The following is a 20,500-nucleotide window of genomic DNA, read 5'->3' as shown; positions in this document are numbered from 1 at the left end:
GTGGAATTAGTCGTGGTGCGCGCAAGCTGGCCCGGACACCCACGTTAATCTAAAAAAAAAAAGTAACATTTCTGGTAATAGTTTGACGGTTAAAGATGATGGAGGGGGTAAAATTATAAGTTTCATGATGATAAGTATATTTTATATATAATTTTTTTAATAACTTGGATTATAATCCTGATTAATTAAATAAGTTGGATTTATTTGAATTATATTAAAAAAATGCAATATACATATATAAAGCGATCATAATAATATGAAAAAAACCCTTTATTCAAAAGAAAAAAATAAAATTTAAAATAAATTATTTCTTTCATTATGTTTAATAAGTATGTTGATCAAAATCAACTTGTAATAAAAATAGATACATATATAAAATTTATTGAATTAAATTAAAAGAAAATATCATGTAAAGCTACGCATATTAAAAATATAATAAAAAACAAATATTTATTCTATATAAAATATAATAAAATATGGATGAATTGTATTAACCTCTTAAAAAATTAAACACACCCAGTATAATTAAAAAATTAAAAAAACCAAAACTAAATAACATATAAGAGGTATTAATAAAAGCGTAAATTTAAAAATTATTTTAAAAAACCCAAACTATGAAAGGAATTAATAAAAAAAATGAAGATTTAGGGGAAAAAAATAACCAAAATGAGAGGGGAATAAAAAATACTATCAACTTGGATTGAAGAGTGAAATTGAAAAAAAAAACATAAAAATAAGAATTAAATTGAAAAGACCAATATATAATAAAACATTGAACATGTAAATTTTTTCAACATGTTTTTTTACTACAAAAATCATAAGTGTAAATAAAAAAACCTACGCACCTATCTAATTAAATAAATTACAAACCATTGTATACACAAATGAAAAAAATCATTAAAGATAAATAAAAACATAATTAAAACAATTAAGAGACAAATATATATCAAGATATTTAATATCATAACACAGGTTATTTACTTGGTTGTGCTCATTAAATTACACGAGTTATTTACTTGGTTGTGCTCATTAAATTTGTTTATTAAAATTAATTTGCAATATAAATCCACACACACACACACACACAAGTTAACAAATAAGATAAAATGAAAAAAATATATTTTACAAGGTGGCACATATTGAAAATAGTATAAAAATAACTATGTAATCTACATCAAATATATGAAAAAATTATATATGAATTATATTAACCTTCTAAAAAATAATATTTTTTCCATAAGCTTTAGTTTTTGTTAATTAAATTGATGACTAGCACAACACCATGATCTAAACTAGGTTTGTTTTAACAATGATTATGTTTTTTAAAAAATAAGAGAAATTCGATAATCAAGTTACCTCTAGAATTTTTATTTAAAAAAATTATTTTTTCAATTATTTTTAGCCATAAAATACCTTTAGAATACTAAAAATACCAACATACCAACCCATTAAACACAAACAACAATCCAAATCACTAAATCAAGATGGAAAGAAATAGTGCATCCTTAACTTAGATTTGTTTTTTTAAGTTACACTGAAACTTAAAACAACCATTTGGTTGTAAAATTTGCCGGATATCCTCATTACTTGGTGATATCGTTAGCATCAATTTTAACCCATTTGGTTGTAAAATTTGCCGGATATCATTAGCACCAAAATTTTCTCATGAAAAAAAAATTGAAAATAAAAAAAATAAAATTTATTATCAAAATTTATTTTTTAAAAATTAAAGGGATCAATTATCTTATAGAAAAAAATTAGAGGACTTAAATATAAATTATAACAAATTTGAAAGTACCATCTATGTTATCTGTATTTTCCATTTCAGTCCCTATCTTTTAATTTAGACCTTCAACTTAAAAAATATGCAATTAAATATTAATTTTTGCTCAAAAAAACTCAATTGTGGAAAGAAAAAATTTAAAATTAAACTGAGATTTTTTTTAAAAAATAATTATTGCAGTTATGGTTTGTGAAAGTATGAATAATAATTTTATGAACATAAAAAAACGCTACAAGCATTTGTTAATTACCAACGAGCCAATACACAATCATTAAATCATTGATGTATTTCAGTTTGACCGAAGAAAAAAAAAAGTAATAGAAAAACTTTTTTTATCTTCACAAAGAACCCTCATTTCACTTGTTTAGAGGTGATTTTCACAATGAATCCAGGATTACAACGAATGAAGGAAAAGGAAAACCATCCATCCCAATCAATACATATAAAAAACCAAATTCCTGGGTTCTGTAAGACAAGTACAATACCGCGAAAATCTTGACAGGTCACAGAAAAGAAAACACTTGCCACCCTTACCACACTACCGATCACTTTCCGAAAGCCACAGAATCAATCAAGAACTTGGAGTGGTAAAGTCTTGTAGTACACAATTCACTAGAAAAATGATCAAATCAACACGAGCAAGCAGATAATTTCTTCATCTCACTAATCTCCAGATCGGTCCCTGATATGCCATCAATCTTAGAACCTCTAAGCGTTATGGCATCAGCAGCATGGGGATTTCCAGTGGCACATTCCAATGACTTCTTACAAATCACACCGTAAATTTCTTCTAGCAGCCTGAAAAATGCACCGTCCACATTGTCACCACTAAGGGCTGATGTCTCAGAAAAAAAAAGGCCTTGATCCTCTGCAAATTCCACCGCGTCTTCTGTTGGAACTGCCCTGAGGTCCGCAAGATCAGCCTTGTTTCCAATCAGCATGATCACAATTGAGTTGTCAGCATGGGCTCGGAGCTCCTCCACCCACCTAGCCACGTGATCAAACGTTGGTCTCTTGGTAACGTCGTAGACTAACATAGCCCCCAATGCCCCTCTATAGTATGCGCTTGTCACTGCCCGGTACCTGCAGAATTTTGTTTTTTTTTTTTTTTTTTTTTTTTAATTTCTTTCAATAAATTGGATTTGATATATCAGAATTTTACTGCAACTACGGAATACGTATTGACAGTAGCATCGGCATTTCAGTGCTATTTACGAGCCAATATGGAATGGATCCAAATATTGCATTCAAGGCACACATTTCCACAATTATTATATATATTAATTCTAAGAACATTTCTTTGATCAGCATGTTTTTCTTAAGAAAAAGGATCATCTCGTTCGTAACAATTGAAAAACTCTGAACATCAATTAGGGTTTTCATCTTCTGATAAGCAGGCAAGTAGCTATACATTATAGTTTTAAAAACAATTACATGTATATTTATTCTAGTCGGGCCGAAAGGGTCAAGCAAAAAGGTACGTGTTTGATGTGGGTATGAGAAAAGAGCGAGAGAGAGAGGACCCCAACCTTTCTTGGCCAGCAGTATCCCAGATCTGAGCCTTGATGACCTTGTCTTTAATGATGACAGTCCTAGTCTGGAACTCGACACCGATGGTAGACTTTGAATCAAAGCAGAATTCATTCTTAGTAAACCTGGAAAGAACTTGCGTCTTGCCTACTGCAGAGTCACCGATCACCACCACCTTAAACACATAATCGATTTTCTCTTGCACAGTCTCTTGGTGGTTCTGATCAATCTCGGTATCAACACCATTCATCTCTTGGTTCATTTTTTATCACCCCTCAAACAAATTAACCTGGGGCAAGGAAAAAGAATGGGACTTTATCTTGACTTTGTTGCTCAGCTGCTATGTGAAATATAATATGAAACCCTTCAAACTTTGTTATTGGTCTTGGGACCTAGTCCTGGTGGTGAATGGAGTAAGTAAAGGAAAGAGAGGACCAGACAAGACCGATGTTCTCAAGGGTTCGTAATCCCTCACTAATGTAGTGAAAGGAGGAGTTGTGAACTATGGTCCAGTCTGTCTCTCTTTTAATTCTCTGTAGCTGGATGCGCACCATGCATTATTTATTCATATAACACGCCAGAGAAATTATTTGGCATTAGCCATTGTAGACTTATTAATTACTGCCTCTTTAAATCTCTCTCTCTCTCTCTCTCTCTCTTTTTAACAGTAACAGGAGACATCTGACACCACACCATGGTGATTTTTTCTGAGACAGTTTAGTCCACATGTTCAATACAATACAACACAAACTTAACTAGATGACATGCGATTTTTGGCCTCTAAAATCACTCAAAAACCATGTTTTTTTAGTATGTGTCTGGCCTCTAAAATCACTCAAAAACCAGATTAAGCCCCATATTTTTAAATTACAATAGTTTATTAAATATTTTTTTTTGGCATGAGTTGGTTAAGAAAAGAAAACTCTATAATTACAGCATGACCACAGGCTTTAAATCCACACAGACAGATAAGAGTGCGAGTTGGGATTAGTGAACGTAATTATTTGTCCAGGCAGCTTATATGGTCTCATTTCCTGGCACAGACTCGGGATTGAGCTTCAGCTTTTGTTTATTTTAATTTGAGGCTCCCTAGAAAAGTGAGAATAATAATAGAGTACTGGTTCTAGCACGGTAGCTGTGTATCACAGCTTGGATTTGGCAGTCATTCATGCATACATACATGCATACATACATGTACACATCGGAATGGAAAGATGGGCTGGAAACCACCCCTCGATGCTGCAATTTAATATGTCAAAGCTTGCGGAACTTCGGTCCCATCGAATGACATCTTCTTTCAATTAAATGCGCGCCTCCTAACTAAAATTCATTTACAGTAAGGTAGACGACAGATAGTCTAAACGATGTACACGTAATTTTTCTTTTCTCAAATGTCAGAAAACTCCCAAATCATCATTCATTTATGGACACTCAATCTCCCCAGTGACGTTAACCCGGCGACATTAAAAAAAAAAAAAAACTAAGTTTGTTTACAGGTTTTACTATGTGTGTGTGTTTATATATATATAGTAAAACCTGAACTGTTTGTATTTTTAAGAAAAGATTTTTAATTTGATATAAGAAAGGTCTCATGCGTTGTTGCTATATAATAAAATAAAAAATAATTTTATAAAAAATTTATTAAATCTAATAAGGTGAATGACTTGAATGATAAATTAATATGGGTTTTTTTATACTTTTTTAATTAAATATTTTTAATTTTAATTCTATCATTTAATATTGGATTGCTTAAAAATCATGTATTATTTTATTTTTTAATTTATTTTATTATCTATATAATTATCATAATCTTATAATTTAAGTCATAAATTTACCTAAATAAAAATAAATCCATTTAACTGCATAGGGATAAAACTTTGTTTGCCGGCAGAGAAGGAAAACATAGATACTTAAAAAATAATAAAAATAAAATCGTAAATAACATCAAAAGACGGATACAAAAATAAATTCAAGGAGCTAGAACATAATTTTTTTTTAATTGATCATTATGTGCAAAAATAATAATAGACCTTTTTTTTTTGAAATACCTATAAAATTAATTTGAAGCTTTTTTGTTCCACATGGGGGATCGATGTCCCGCCAGCTCGCATGTCTCTCATGCATCCATAAAAAAGGACGTTCCTAGTTTTATTACAGTGACCCCATAAATACACAGGAAACTTCGAAGAAAGCTTGCTTGATCGCAATAAAATCGAAACGAGCTCCTAATTGTTTTGCACCGACAGAATTTTTGGGGACAGTGACAATCCTAAGAACTGGTAAACCCTGCAACACATTTCAAGGAAACTAAAGTACTCCTGTGATGTCTGTACCTGAATACTCAGGCTGGAAATTCATGGGGGAAACTAGCCAGCTGCTTGTCGTTTGTGCTCAATTAGTGTTCTTGACCGAACATGTAAGCTTTTTATATTAGTCTAATGAAACCAGTCATTTGAGCCCTTTCTTTGTAATTTAGTACTTAATCTAACAATTAGTTTTTTTCTAGAAATGCCATTTGTAATTAAAAAATTTGCTTGTAATTAAGTAACATTATGATTCGTGAATTTTTCTCATTTTCTAAATAACAATAAAAATAATTAGCACATAACATTATGGACGGGTTTAACAATTCACTCCTATTAGAATAAAAATTAATTAGCACATAAATGGAATCGTGAAAGAAGAAAGAGATGGACGGGTTTAACAATTCACTCCTATTCTGGTTCGCAAGATACTAGAAATAAGTTTTCTTCTTTTCCTTTCTCTTTCGAAAATCTGGGCGATTTTTCAATTCAATTTCGAAAAGGATTCACAGCCCAAAGGAAACATTTATTTTCCCGGTAAAACTACACATCTGGTTTTAAATGATGAAATGAACTCACCCAACATCATTATGCTGCAAAAAGCAAACAGCTAATCATAAACAAGAACATTTTTAACACTTGAAAAGGTCAAAAAGCAGGAATGGGGCCATCGACAATTGCGGCCAGGAACGCTGCACTCTGATCTTAGCTTCGCACGTAAATAACGATTGTTCTTCAACTTGAATCAAATCGCCTTGCGCTGGAATATATCTTAATGGGCCAGGGGATCTCTCACCGGAGATTTGAAGTACAATCCGACTGTCGTGACGGGCCAGGTTCTTGTAGGCCTACATCCAAGTACAAATTTGTCATTTTATAATATATATGGGCCATGAAATATCTCTTGTCCATTTGTAGACCCAACGACAGAAAAAAGGTTGTAGGCTCGCGGCTGTTTTTCGTTCATGTTGCACTGTGTTCTGGGTGCACACTGCTTTTGCATCAAAATAAACCCTTAGGGGAAATTAATGCGGTGAAGCCCACTAAGGTTGGTAACATTTATATGAAACAAGCTTGATCCACCGAACCAGGCTGGTGATGTTGGGTGTCCTAAACATTCAAGTTGTGAGTCCATGAATGAATCAATCTCTAATTCAATCCTAATTATTATTATTGTTATTATTATTTTATATTTTGCTCAAGGAAGAGAAAGGGAACACACAATTTGTGGCTCTTGCTTGACTAGTGGCATAAATCTTATCGTCATCCCTCGTCCTAAAACCAAATTGGAAGCATCCCCAAAAGCACTATTCAAAATTTCCACTCTCGCCATGGATACCATCTCAAGTTCCATGTCAGCCCTCAAAGTCCCTGCCTTTCCGTCAACACTTCCTGAATTGCAAAATTTAAGGACTCCTCACGTATCTCATCAACTCCCTCCTAATCTTACAACTAAACCCACCTCTTCAATCTCTAACGGAACCCCATCTAAGACTAAAACCTTATCTTTTAAGAATCTTAACCCTCCACTCTTTTCTAACATCTCTCAAAGCTCATCTCATAACTCATCTCCACATATCCACAGAAACCCTGTCAGTGGCTATGCCGCCGCACTTGTAGACATAGCTCGGTGCAAGAGTTCCCTTGACATTGTCCAAAATGATGTGCTGAAATTATTGAAGCTGCTTCAAAATGAGCAAATTCAAGCTGTTCTGGGTAGCCCGTTCGTGGGTGACAAAGAGAAGGGACAAGTAGTGAAGGAAGTGGCAAAGAGAGGTAAATTCAACAAATATTTGGTAGGTTTGGTGAAGATGTTGATTGATAGAAATAAGGTGATGATCGTGAGTGATGTTTTGATGGAGTTCGAGAGGATATGTGATGAGATGAGTGGGACAAGAGTGGTTTTGGTTCCGTCTCCTAAAAAGATGAAGGAAGATCAGTTGTTTTGGATTGCCAAGACTGTGCAGAATCTTACCGGGGCTGTGAATGTTAAGGTAAAAAATTTCTTTGATGAGAGGTTGCCAGCATTTGTTGTTTAAGTTCAATTTGATGTAAAAAATTGCACATTTTTTTTATTGTAAATTAGTTATGGTCGATCCTTGTGACAATTGGATATATCTGAACTGGATAAAGCTCAGCTCCTTCGACATACATCTTGTCGCTTGGAGTAGCTCGTGCTACCCAGCACCTATTGCTAAAGCCTGCGATGTTGAAATGTGTACTCTCGTGAGCTTGACAGATTAAACTAAAACATCAACCTTGGATTATATTTCGGGCCTGTGTTGATTTGCCTAAATTCGTAGCTGATTTTTGTTTTTATTCTCCTGGATAATGGGATAAGCCACTGATGGCTGAAGGGCTCCACTTAATTAGTTACCTGATGATCGAAGAATATTGAAATGCCATAAATAGCCGTAATTGTTGTCTATTCTTTATATAATAATCCTTCAATCATGATTACTTTTGTCCTCTTTTTGGTGAATTGTGTTTATGCTTTAGACTGACCTTCATATCTTGATAGTTCTGTCCTAAATATTGATGTAGGAGCTTAACATTGATGTCATCATGTAAGGGAATTAGGAAGAGCATGAACAGAATGATTATTTATAAAGCAAAAATGCAGAAATTTGGTTTTGCATTGTCAGAACAAGAGACTCTTAGTAGTAATGGATGGACAAGCATTTTTTTTTTTTTCAGCCTGTCAAGCTGAATCATTGTAAAAAGGTTTGTGTTTTTAATGGAGAAAGAGTGGAATACCAAATTCAATACGGTTGGATTCAGCTCTGAGATGATTTTGGGCATCAAGGTTATGATGAGTAGCCAAACTCATTTTCTTTAGCTTTGAATATAAACCAAACCTAATTAAACTTGAAGAACTTTATTAAGATCATAAGATTTTATTTTCAAATTATTTATCTGAATATTAGAAACAATCATCTTCCTCTATCAATAGAAGTGTAAATCTCTCAAATTGTTTATTATATTTTTTATCTTCTTAATAATATAATATAAAGTTGATATTTGTCTTTTATTAAGATTTTTATTTTTTATTAATATTATTAAAAGAAAACGATTTTTTAATCTTATATTTTGTGATTAATAAAATATTTCATGAATCATCTAGATAAATAGTTCATATTTTTTTTTTACTTTAAAAGCTTATACTTTGAGTATTAATCACAAAATACAAAGAAAAAACACTATTGTTTTTAGAATTAAAAAATTCTTTTTTTATTTATCATTATTTTCATTTAAAGTTACCGATTTTATTATTAAAAGTTCTTTAAATCCCACCAAAAATCACATCTTGTTCTAATCAATCTTTGCACTTCATGTGCTTAGGAATAGAAAATAAAGACATGAATATTTGATTGACCATAATTTAAGCACCAAATAATATGATAAATATATTGAATTTCTAGATATATTGAATTTCTAGAACATCTTTCATATTCTAAATTATACCAAGGAAGTAATATTTATATTTTCTAGATAATTCTATCAAATTATTATTTATTTTATAAATATTTAAGTACGTGGATAGAACATTTCTAGTCCCTGTATTCATTAGAAAAAGATAGCACAATTTTTTCGTCATGTAAAATGGGCTTTTCTCAATTTTTTTCGAATATGGTGATAAATGAATTGGAGATGGATTAAGCAGTTTACATTTGGGAACTCCATTTATCACAATGCTCATTAAGTTTTTTAATCTGTGGTCTTTACATGCTTAATGATATTATCACCATATTCTCTACTCATCATGTCTCTTGCAGATTATTCACAGTTAGGCTGGGAAATGTTTTTAGAAAAATCATTGTTTGTGTCAACAAGTTTTAACATACTCCTTTTAATGGCCATTACCAAGTAGCCACAAGCTTGTTTTTTCCTTCCCCAGCCTTCAAGGAGCACGCCTCTATTATCTTGATATGCGATGGCAGAGGTCCTGCTGGGGATTCTTCAAAGAAGTACAGAGAGTACAGTATAAATTAATCCTTTTATTTTTACCAAATGAATTAAATAGTCTTTTTAATTTTAAAAGTTAATTAATTATTTCCTATATTTATTGTAAGGAGTCAACCAGTTCATCTCATGACTAAACCCAAGTACATTAAATCTATATAAATAAGCCATGGTTCTTTCTTCGTAATTGAATGGTCAATTCATTGGTGGAACTAAGGTGCGCAGCTCTCCAGTGTCGCTGAGCGTTCAGGATGCCCAAGAGACCATACATTTGTTAATTATTTTCCATGTCAACACGGTTTGTTATTTTTCAAATGGAAGACTCATTCACTTATGATAAGCAATTGAACTTCATATGATTTCGGAGTCAATCTAAGAAAATAATGTCATTGTCACGAAGATAACAATCTAATGTTAAGAAAATTTAAAATTATATTATTTCAAGGGTGCAATTTAACTGAGCATCTCTTTCTTTTTTTTTCTTCTAATGTTAAGAATATCTCAATTGATATTATTATGTGTTTTAAGTGTTTTATAATCAGAGTCTTAAAAAGATTATCTATCTTTGAATTGATATATTTATTAGAAATTATTTTCTATAAACTTGTTTATAATTTACAAGTCCTCCAACCAATCAAGTTAAAGATTTTAATAATATTATTTTGTTGGTTTTTTAATATAATAATTATTTTTCTGTGAAAAATAGAGGCTTTTTTATAATACAGTAACAGTTGTTTTTAAATTTTTTTTATTAAAAATATATTAAAATAATATATTTTTAATTTTTTAAAAATTATTTTAATATCAACATATCTTAACAATAAAAAAAATAAATAAAAAAATTATTAAAACATCATTTCCAAAATCCTTAAGAAATTAGCTTTCCTTCCTTCAAGCTATCTCAAACCTGCATTTTAGAGCATTCATATTCTTGTTAGGAACCCAAACCTTAGCTATTATAATTAGTGGCTCTCTATTTAGCTGTTTTATAGAAAAATGAACAACATTAACAAAAACTCTAAATAGTGGGGGGTTTTCATTTTAATAATAGACAAAATATACTGTAGATTATTATAATAAAATTACTTTTTTTCCCCTTAGTTGAAAAAAAATATAATAGTATTGGGGGTGTTTTACTCTTTACAATTGGTCCATTATTTATTAAAAGGTTATTTAGAGATACGTTAGTATTTTTTTTTTTGCACAATACAAATGCAATTTTATTCTTGATTTAATAATCTATCGAGTTGTTGTCCAAGTGTTTTTAAATCCTTTTAAAAACATTAAAATAATTAAAATGTTTATTTACTCTTTAAGTGAAAAAAATGAGATGTTGATGAGGGTTTTTTTGCACTTTAAAATACAATAAAAATACTATTTTACCTTTAAAAAAAAATTAAAACATGTGTTTAGGGGCATTTGTGTACTTCACATGTGATTTTTTTTGTGATTCTCTGGTTCACGAAGGGCATTCTAATATTTCTATATTATAAAACTATTATTTTATTTGAAAAAGATATTAAACACATCACATTCATGCTCTAATGAGTATGTATTGCTTATGGTGTTTGGGTAATGTGTGCAGACTGATCTAGTGACCAAACATGTAATTTTATCATGTTATTGAATGCACTATTGTATTTTCTTCTTTATAAGACGGCATGTGTTAATATATTATAATTAGTTTCTTGTTAAAGGTCATTTTTTTCAAAAAAAATGCACATTCTTCCTTTTCTTTTATATTTGTTAATTTCAGTTTTTTTTTATTGTTTATTGGTGTCCTTGTCAATTTCAGTTTTTTTTTTTTATTGTTTATTGGTGTCCTTGGTCTTATTATAAAAGTTCTAGTTTTTCTTCAATTTAGTCCTTGAATTATAATTTTTCATATATTATTTTTTCCGATTCAATCCTAATTCTTTTGATTTCTAGTTTTCCTTAGTTTTTTTTTTAAGATTTGCTGGTTTTTAATTTCAACATTCAATCAAAATTTATATTTTTTTATTATTTTCAATTTAACCCTTATTTTTTTTATTTATTTTTCCTTATGTTAAGGTATAACTGTTTTTAAATTAACCCTCCAATCTAATTTTTTTATACCCTCTAATTTATTTTTTTATTTCAATTTTCTCTTTTATTTTTTAAATCACAATTTCTCATGTTTCATCCTTAGCCTTTAATTTTATAGGGAATGGACTTCAAAGCTTTTTCATTGGTGATGCTTCCAATCTATTGATATAAGTAACGGTTTGACAAATTCACGTGGTTTGGGATCTATTTTTCTCAATTTATTTTATAATTTTAATATTTAACATTACTTTTTTTAAATAGTTTTTTAATTATCTTCAATTTCTTCTTTATCGATTTATTATGATCTCATAGCTTAGGCCTTGAGTTTTGCTGACTTTTTTGAATAATTTTTTTTAAATGACTTTTTTTGTATTTAATTTTTGAATAATTCTTTTTATTTTAAACAAGTGAACTTTATTTTATAAAAAATATTTATTCTTAAATAATATTTCTTACATGTTTGGTTTTGCTTAATGTTTTCAATTTCCGTATTTATTTATGTTGTTATTATCTTTTATTGATTTTAATAAGTAAATTCAATAGACATAATCTAGTAAATATCTTATTTTAAAGATTAAATATTTCAGTTTATATCTATCTCTTAATTTTTTTAATTATTTTTTATTATTATTAATGATTTTTTTATTTATTTACATAAATGATTTTCAATTTATTGAATTAAATATTTATATAAATTTTTTAATTTATACTTTAATATTTATTACAAAATAACCTACTTTCAATTTATTGAATTAAATATTTATATAAATTTTTTAATTTATACTTTAATATTTATTACAAAATAACCTACGGACTCCGAGTTTTCTTTTAAATTACGGGTTAAATAGCTACTTCCCTGTCTTTAGAGAGCACTCCTCTCCTGTACCACTCTTCAACTGGCTAGAGAGAGAGAGAGAGTCTCTCCAAATCAACATCAGCTCCACAGGCATTTCTCATCCATACGATATCTGGACTTGACTCAGCAACATCATCATGGCTTATATACCGAAATGTTAAATTTAATTGACAACATTTCTTACTCCAATTTTCTTTTTTTTTTATTAATAAAAGTATTTGGACCGTAATATATTGATTAATTCCACAAGTCTCAAAATTAATAATTATATAAACATACCGTGATTATTTTATTAATAATCAGAGAACTCAAACTTAAAATTACAGGAACAAACCCTTTTAAAAACAAACCTTGTTATACTAAGTTATTATTATTGTACCTGCTAAATGGTTAATTTCTTAGTCCGACTTAATTCTACTGCAAGGAATCAACTCTTTACATATTGATAAAAAGACAAGCCATAAATAATTTTTTTAAAAATAAATCTGCACGAGCAGGCCTCAAGAAAATGACAGGATCATTAATCGAGTAATATCTCTAAATACAATGCTGTAAATGAGGAATTTTCATCATACATTTTGATCACATAGTAGACGAGTTGCCATTTGCAACTATAAACCGTTGAGAAGGCAACAACCAAGCAGAAAGAACGAAAAGTCAACAACCAAGCAGAAAGAACGAAACAGAGCAAAGAATGAAAGACAGGGTCTTCGTCTATGTCTGACATTGCCTTGGCGTTTGTATGTATCTTTAGCCTTTCCAAAACCGTCTTCTACTTCTACCTTGTTTATTTTACTTTCTTTCATTAATATATGCTTCCTTTTTTGCTCTTTTTTTTCCTGGGTCTTTAGGGTCGATTTCATGCATTATCGCAAAATCTCTGCTCATTTTCCAGGAAGAGAGAGCAAAGAAGCTGTTCTTCAGTGAACTTTCATGGCATTTACTGGCTAAATAGGTTCTTCTCTCTCTGCTGCAAAGATAATTTTAGTTGGACTCTGAATCAAATTTAACGTTTCTTTTTCTCCAGTTGACTATGTTTATTTCAATGGCATTTTCTGCTTTGAATTGAATATAGAAAAGAATAGCTAAACCTTTCTTTTATCTCCTGTTGTTGAATTTTGATTGAAATTGAACTCATGTTCATGCTCCAAGGCTATATGCCTGAACTTCATAAATTTGTTGTTTTTGATACTATTTCACTGGAATATTTATGTTTGGTTTATCAACTAATGTGGGAAAAGAACAGGAATTATGGTGGAAACTTGGACTTTTCTGCTATGGAGGCTCAGCTGTGTGAATTCGAGCACTTTACGTGGAGGCTTAAAGAGATTTGAGAAAAAAAGAAACAAACACCATTTGAGATGATTTTTGAACAAAGAACTTGTCTAAGCAAAGCTTAATAATGGATTTAAGCACTTTATGTGTAGGCTTAAAGAGATTGCAAATGATATGAAAACTATAATTTATTCTGTCTTCCAACCAGGTAGATTATAGTCATATGATTTAAATCTTTTTCTGCATTTGTTTTCTTTTGTGTGCTTAGCAACCAAGTGGAGGCTATGACTTTAATTCCTTTGAATATTTTGTTTCCTCTTTGTTCTTGTCAACATGGGCCAAAAAATCAAAAGCAAGAAGTTCTGGCTGATCTGAACTAAATGCAGGCATTTTATGAAACCTGATCTGGATCGAAACGTCTGGATGGTTGGCTTGCACCGTGTTTTTGACCTCATGGGAATAGAGGGTTTTGATTCTTAGCTTTTGTAGGAGTAATACATGATGGCATTAGATATGGTTACTAGTGTCTCTTCTGTTCCAGCTGCTGAGTGCCTTTCGCAAATCGTGGAGGGCATGAAGGAGGTTGTATCTGCTGCCAACAATGTGCTCATTAAGAAGGACAGTTTTAAGGAACTTTCTGTTTACTTGGAAAGGATTGCACCAGTAATAAAAGAGCTGAATAAGAAAGACATTGGTTGTTCTGGGAGCATAAACAATGCCATTGGGATCCTCAATCAGGAAATCAAAGCTGCAAAGCAGCTGACTGCTGATTGCACCAAAAGAAACAAAGTGTATCTCCTAATGAATTGCCGGACAATAACTAAGAGCCTACAGGACATCACAAGAGAGATAAGCCGGGCCCTAGGTCTTCTTCCTTTGGCCAATCTGGATCTTTCAACTGGTCTAATCGAAGAGATTGAAAAGCTTCATGATAGTATGCAGAGAGCTGAGTTCAAGGCTGCTATAGCAGAAGAAGAGATTTTGGCTAAAATTGAGTCTGGAATACAGGAGAGGAATGTTGATCGTTCTTATGCCAACAAGATACTGGCTCACATAGCTGAGGCTGTTGGGATCTCAACAGAGAGGTCTGCTTTGAAGAAAGAGTTTGAAGAATTCAAGAGTGAGATTGAAAATGCGCGGCTTAGGAAGGACCAGGCTGAAGCTATACAAATGGATCAGATAATTGCTTTGCTAGAAAGGGCAGACGCTGCTTCTTCTTCTAAGGAGAAAGAGATAAAGTATTCCACCAAACGGAAGTCTTTGGGCAGTCAGTCATTGGAACCTCTTCAGTCCTTTTATTGCCCAATTACTCGGGATGTTATGGTGGACCCTGTGGAGACCTCTTCAGGACAGACATTTGAGAGAAGTGCAATAGAAAAATGGCTAGCAGATGGGCATGAAATGTGTCCTTTGACCATGACCCGCCTAGACACGTCAATTTTAAGGCCTAACAAAACCCTGAGGGAATCAATAGAAGAATGGAAGGATAGAAACACCATGATTACAATTGCTTCCATGAAATCAAAACTTGTGTATCAAGAAGAAGAAGAAGAAGAAGTGCTTCGTTGTCTGGAACAGTTAGAGGATCTCTGTGAACAAAGAGAACAGCATCGGGAATGGGTGATCTTGGAGAATTATATACCACTTTTTATCCAGCTTCTTGGAGCAAAAAATCGTGATATAAGAAATCGTGCTCTTGTTGTCCTTTTGATTCTGGCAAAGGACAGTGATCATGCCAAGGTACTTCAAAATTTATTTGATCTATTATGGCGTGTTCTCTCTTTCTCTGTAATTTCCATTTCTGACACACTTGGAATCATATTTGCTACTGCATTTTACTAAGCATTTCAGCTCACCTCAACTCAAAATAACCAAACCTCTATATGAAAGTAGCTGGGGTTGGCTCCATGGATCCACATCCTCCAATCCATTTTTTAGAGGCTAAAGTTTCGTTGTGATGCGAGATTTTCTTCGTCTCTTGAGCTCACGTTAATTTGGTCTACCTTCTCTGCCTCCTCTCTTCTAACAAATATAAATTATGCTCACAAATATTGAAAATATGTGGCTTCTGGACACAAACAAATGCGAACACAGAACATGGATTCACATGCACAATATGTGTATGCATGAATAGGAAAATACAATGCAGGCACATGAGCCATTTTCTTACTTTAAATTTGGATCAATGATACATCCTCTAAATCTATGTATATGTGAGCTGTGACAGCTGATTTGCTTGTTCTCTTGAATTTAGTTAATTGATTTATTCTTGATAATTTCAATGCTTGATTGATACTAAACAAAAAGAAGCTCCATTTCGATTTATATTGAAATCACACTCATAAAATAATCCACGATATTGACTGGCTTAATTATATTTGACATATTAACTCGGTAGATAAAGTAAAATCAAGATTGCGTTTGTTATTAGTAATTCTTTTCTAAAATCTGAAACATGCCGCAGGAAAGAGTTGCAGATGTTGATAATGCAATCGAATCCATTGTTCGATCACTTGGACGCCGTATTGGGGAAAGGAAGTTAGCCGTGGCATTATTGTTGGAGTTGTCAAAGTGTAACTTGGTAAGGGATTGCATTGGAAAGGTTCAGGGTTGTATTCTCCTCTTAGTGACCATGGCAAGCAGTGATGACAGTCAAGCTGCCACAGATGCCCAAGAGCTATTGGAGAATCTTTCGTTCTCTGATCAGAACATCATACAAATGACTAAAGCAAATTATTTCAGACATTTTCTACAGCGTATATCCACAGGTGATTTTCTTGCATAGGACAACCTATTTTAAGCTTCTTAATGGAATTTTGATTCTGGCTGTCATCAATTTTTCCCCTTTACATTTTCTTCTTTTTGTATTTTTTTTGGTGCAAAATCTTTCTGAAATAGTTGCTGCCCCTTGTCAAATGAGCAGAATCTGTCACATTATGGAGTCAAACTGTGCCTAATTATGCTGTCGCTTGCATGGAACCCCAAAATCCTTACGTGTTTTGTGTGTCAAATTGTACAATTCCAGGTATCCTAATAACATGCGGCATGCCGTATTCACAGCATACTGGATGCTGGTCTCCAACTTGCTATTCATCTCTAAATTGTTTTGTTGTGAGTTCAGCAATTTAGCCTGGAGTTTAAATTGTTTCTGCCAGTGACTGCTAACTGTATTATTTATATTATAATAGTTTATGTCCTAGCCTTGCAGTGATTGAAGAGAGACATATTCATACTTCAGAAGTACTTGTTTATATGTTTATGCAGGATCAGAAGAAGTGAAAACGATGATGGCATCAACTTTGGCAGAATTGGAGTTGACTGACCACAACAAAGCATCTTTGTTTGAAGGAGGTGCTCTGGGTCCACTTCTTCACTTGGTATCATGCGGTGATGTTCAGGTGAAAAAAGTGGCAGTCAAAGCTCTTCAGAACCTATCAAGCTTACCTGCAAATGGCCTGCAGATGATTAAAGAAGGTGCAGTGCAGCCATTACTTGGCCTTCTCTTTCAGCACAACTCTTCATCCTCAAGTTTATGTGAGCTGGCGGCTGCCACAATTATGCACCTCGCTCTATCAACAGTGTCTCAAGAATCCAGCCCAACACCGATTTCATTGTTGGAATCTGATAATGATACTTTCAGGCTCTTTTATTTGATAAACTTGACGGGGTCTAATGTGCAACAAAACATTCTTCGAGCTTTCCATGCCTTGTGCCAGTCCCCATCAGCATTAAATATCAAGACCAAGTTGACAGAGGTAACAAGAGGTTGTGTCTGTGTGTATGTCCAGTTCTAGTAAGAAATTTACTGCCTATTCAAGGGAAAGAAAAGTAGACCGTGGCTATTGTGCACACTAGCTACTTACATTTTCTGGTAATATCATGATTATTTTTGCACAAGCCACCCTATTACATGCAGTATGACGCCCAAGAAATTTAATACCAAAATGGTTGGGATAAAAGTATAGATATTTTCTCCTACAAAGAAAACAAGAAATGTTGGTGCCTAAATGTGATTAGATATGTAGATGCAATGATATGACCAGAGATTGGCTAGACTAACAAATTTGGCTATATGGTGCCAGAGTTCAGAATGTCATCAAGATTCCGATCTTCTAATAATCCTCTTACAAGATGAAAGGGATCTAGAGACTCACTATAATTGTAGAGAATAAAGTACCAGATCAGATCAAACATATGATTATTATATACTGTTTATGAAACCTGTATAAAAACCAGGCAAATTGCCAATTGCAAATACCTGAGAAGTTATTTCTCATCCCTGAGGGCTAATTCGTTGGGGAAATGTGGAATGCTGGGTTTCTTATTGCTTCTTAGTTTTGTTGATTTTGATGTTTATTCCTCTCTTCTTTTTCTTTTTTTTTTTTATTGTAATTGTCTTGTCCCACCACTCTGCTCCTCCATATTTAAGTTTCATAACATTTTATTCAATAGGGTTTCATCGTATTTTCACTAATTGGTCTTGATAACAGTGTTCAGCCATGCAAGTATTGGTCCAGTTATGTGAGCACGACGACAACCCTAATGTAAGAGTAAATGCTGTGAAGCTGTTATATTGTTTGGTAGAAGATGGTGATGAAGGCACCATCTTAGAGCATGTGGGTCAGAAATGCCTCGAGACCTTGCTCCGGATTATCCAATCTTCTAATCTTGAAGAAGAGATTGCTTCTGCAATGGGCATTATCTCAAACCTCCCAGAAAAGCCCCAGATCACTCAGTGGCTTCTGGATGCCGGGGCACTTCCTGTAATCTCCAGAATTCTCCCTGATAGCAAGCAGAATGATCCCCATAAAAATGACTTAGTCGAAAATGCTGCTGGAGCCATGTGTCGTTTTACTGTTCCAACAAATCCAGAATGGCAAAAGAAAGCTGCAGAAGCTGGGATAATTCCTGTGCTAGTGCAGCTGCTAGACTTCGGAACCACCATGACAAAGAAATGTGCTGCAATTTCTCTGGCTCGTTTCTCTGAGAGCTCACTTGAGCTTAGCCGGTCAATACCCAAGCGCAAGGGATTCTGGTGCTTCTCTGTTCCACCAGAAACTGGCTGCCTGATTCATGGGGGAATCTGTGCTGTTGAATCATCATTTTGCCTTGTGGAAGCTGGTGCAGTCGAACCCCTTGTGAGGGTTCTTCGAGATCCAGATCCTGCAACGTGTGAGGCTTCTTTAGACGCCCTATTGACTCTAATTGAAGGTGTTAAACTTCAAAATGGTGGTAAGGTGCTCGCACAAGCAAATGCCATACAACCAATTGTTGGATTTCTTAGTTCTTCCTCCCCCATACTGCAGGAAAAGGCCCTAAACACTTTAGAAAGGATCTTTCGGCTGCCCGAGTTAAAACAGAAGTATGGGCCTTCTGCTCAAATGCCTTTGGTTGACCTGACACAGCGGGGTAACAGCAGCATGAAGTCTCTTTCAGCCAGAATACTTGCTCATTTGAATGTACTTCATGATCAGTCCTCTTACTTCTAAAGAAATTCAATGTTTATTCCCTTGAAATCATACAGAACTGCTCCAGGTTTGACAAGTAATTACTAGAAATGCATCCCATCTTGATTCTTTGGCAGCGCCATGGTGAGTGAACAGTTGCAAGAAGCCCCAGTATCGCCAGGTGTAAGACTTCTCATTTACAATGCTGGATAGAGTGTGATTCATCCAAGAAACGGTTGAATTTTTTTTTAAATTCTAGCATAATAATATCTGATGTTCAATTTTACAGCAATAATTATAATTTTTAATTTTATCATTAAATTAGAATTTAGAAAAGTTTTGTAATATAAGTCAAAATAAATTATACAAATTTTGTTATTTTTTTTAACTTGTAAACTTTATATTAGGCAAAGATTTTTTTATACAAGGATGTGATAGTTTATTATAGGAATTTCTTAATTCTACAAGAATCTTTAATGGACCGCAATATAATTTCAGGTATAGTAATGATTTATTAATATTCTAAAATTATTTTTTTATGATAATTCTTTATTCATCTTAGCTATATATAAAAAAAATGATCGATGATATTTAACGATAACTTAGTTATTTTTATTATTTTCTTCATTGTTTGGGCTTAGTTAACACACTTTGGGTTTACTGTAAGTGAATAAATATTAGCTCATAAGTTTTAGGTTTTTTAGGATTGCTAGTTGAGCTATTACATAAGGTTTTGTAAGCTAAAATTTTCAAGAGTCATGGATTTATAAAATAAACTTACATTTTATGTTAAGTAATGCATATTCTTTGTTGGGACAAAGAATAAATTGACTTATTAAAGTATAATTGACCTTGTGTCCTCCTTATACTTCTCATTTGCGAATTGATATTCGTTGGGAAGGGGTTTCTTATTTTAATAGTGTTGGTGTCTTAAAATTTTTTTTTATTATATCACATTTCTATTAAACCTGATTTCTTGACTTTTCGCCTTAAAAAAAATTTTTTATTATATCACACTTCTATTAAACCTGATTTCTTGACTTTTCGAGAGTTGTATCATCTTCATTGTGAGTTATTTGACCACGTAATCAAGATATTTGCATATGTAAATAATTAATTATAGCTTTAAAGAATCATCTCAAAACATGGAAACATTTATTGTCTTTCTTTAACTTTCTTTATAAGATTAGAAAACTTTTCAAAATAAGCTAACCAATCTAACATTAAATATGGTATGGGTTTTTTTTTCCATGTGTACCTAGGGTGAATAAGAAAT

General features: G+C 32.5%; 3 protein-coding genes across 5 annotated transcripts; 2 read left to right on the top strand and 1 right to left on the bottom strand.

Annotated features, from left to right (window-relative positions):
* Nucleotides 1–2,187: 2,187 nt before the first annotated feature.
* On the bottom strand, nt 2,188–3,857 carry LOC105135543 (ras-related protein RABA3-like). The gene is made up of 2 exons (XM_011040462.1): nt 3,313–3,857; nt 2,188–2,866 (listed from the first exon to the last, which is right to left on the bottom strand). The coding sequence occupies exons 1-2, from the start codon at nt 3,573–3,575 to the stop codon at nt 2,413–2,415; spliced, it is 717 nt and encodes a 238-aa protein (XP_011038764.1). The 5' UTR covers nt 3,576–3,857; the 3' UTR covers nt 2,188–2,412.
* Nucleotides 3,858–6,734: 2,877 nt separating this feature from the next.
* Nucleotides 6,735–8,067, top strand: LOC105135535 (ATPase, F1 complex, OSCP/delta subunit protein). Its single transcript, XM_011040450.1, has one exon. The coding sequence runs from the start codon at nt 6,750–6,752 to the stop codon at nt 7,653–7,655; it is 906 nt and encodes a 301-aa protein (XP_011038752.1). The 5' UTR covers nt 6,735–6,749; the 3' UTR covers nt 7,656–8,067.
* A 5,068-nt stretch (nt 8,068–13,135) lies between these two features.
* Nucleotides 13,136–19,466, top strand: LOC105135519 (U-box domain-containing protein 44-like). 3 transcript variants are annotated; one of them, XM_011040422.1, is made up of 7 exons: nt 13,136–13,242; nt 13,398–13,457; nt 14,164–15,517; nt 16,242–16,545; nt 16,701–16,802; nt 17,042–17,532; nt 18,268–19,466. In XM_011040422.1, exons 3-7 carry the CDS (start codon nt 14,276–14,278, stop codon nt 19,264–19,266), a joined length of 3,138 nt encoding a protein of 1,045 aa, XP_011038724.1. In that variant the 5' UTR covers nt 13,136–13,242; nt 13,398–13,457; nt 14,164–14,275; the 3' UTR covers nt 19,267–19,466. The 3 variants fall into 3 exon arrangements, with proteins under 3 accessions (XP_011038724.1, XP_011038740.1, XP_011038732.1); XM_011040430.1 differs by having other exon boundaries at nt 13,141–13,242; nt 13,354–13,457; XM_011040438.1 differs by lacking the exon at nt 16,701–16,802.
* Nucleotides 19,467–20,500: the final 1,034 nt, after the last annotated feature.

The sequence above is a fragment of the Populus euphratica genome, unplaced genomic scaffold (assembly GCF_000495115.2).
Source record: "Populus euphratica unplaced genomic scaffold, PopEup_1.0 scaffold2.1, whole genome shotgun sequence".
Lineage (NCBI taxonomy): Eukaryota > Viridiplantae > Streptophyta > Magnoliopsida > Malpighiales > Salicaceae > Populus > Populus euphratica.
The sequence above is the reverse complement of the archived record's forward strand: the minus strand, read 5'-3'. Positions and strand labels throughout refer to the sequence as shown.

Bases quoted from the DNA above. Each gene is read 5' to 3' on its own strand.
- LOC105135543 (XM_011040462.1), bottom strand. From the start codon at position 3,575: ATGAACCAAGAGATGAATGGTGTTGATACCGAGATTGATCAGAACCAC. The intron at 2,867-3,312 runs GTTGGGGTCCTC...AAAATTCTGCAG, and splicing joins GATACTGCTGGCCAAGAAAG to GTACCGGGCAGTGACAAGCG.
- LOC105135535 (XM_011040450.1), top strand. From the start codon at position 6,750: ATGAATGAATCAATCTCTAATTCAATCCTAATTATTATTATTGTTATT.
- LOC105135519 (XM_011040422.1), top strand. From the start codon at position 14,276: ATGATGGCATTAGATATGGTTACTAGTGTCTCTTCTGTTCCAGCTGCT. The intron at 15,518-16,241 runs GTACTTCAAAAT...AACATGCCGCAG, and splicing joins AGGACAGTGATCATGCCAAG to GAAAGAGTTGCAGATGTTGA. The intron at 17,533-18,267 runs GTAACAAGAGGT...TCTTGATAACAG, and splicing joins TCAAGACCAAGTTGACAGAG to TGTTCAGCCATGCAAGTATT.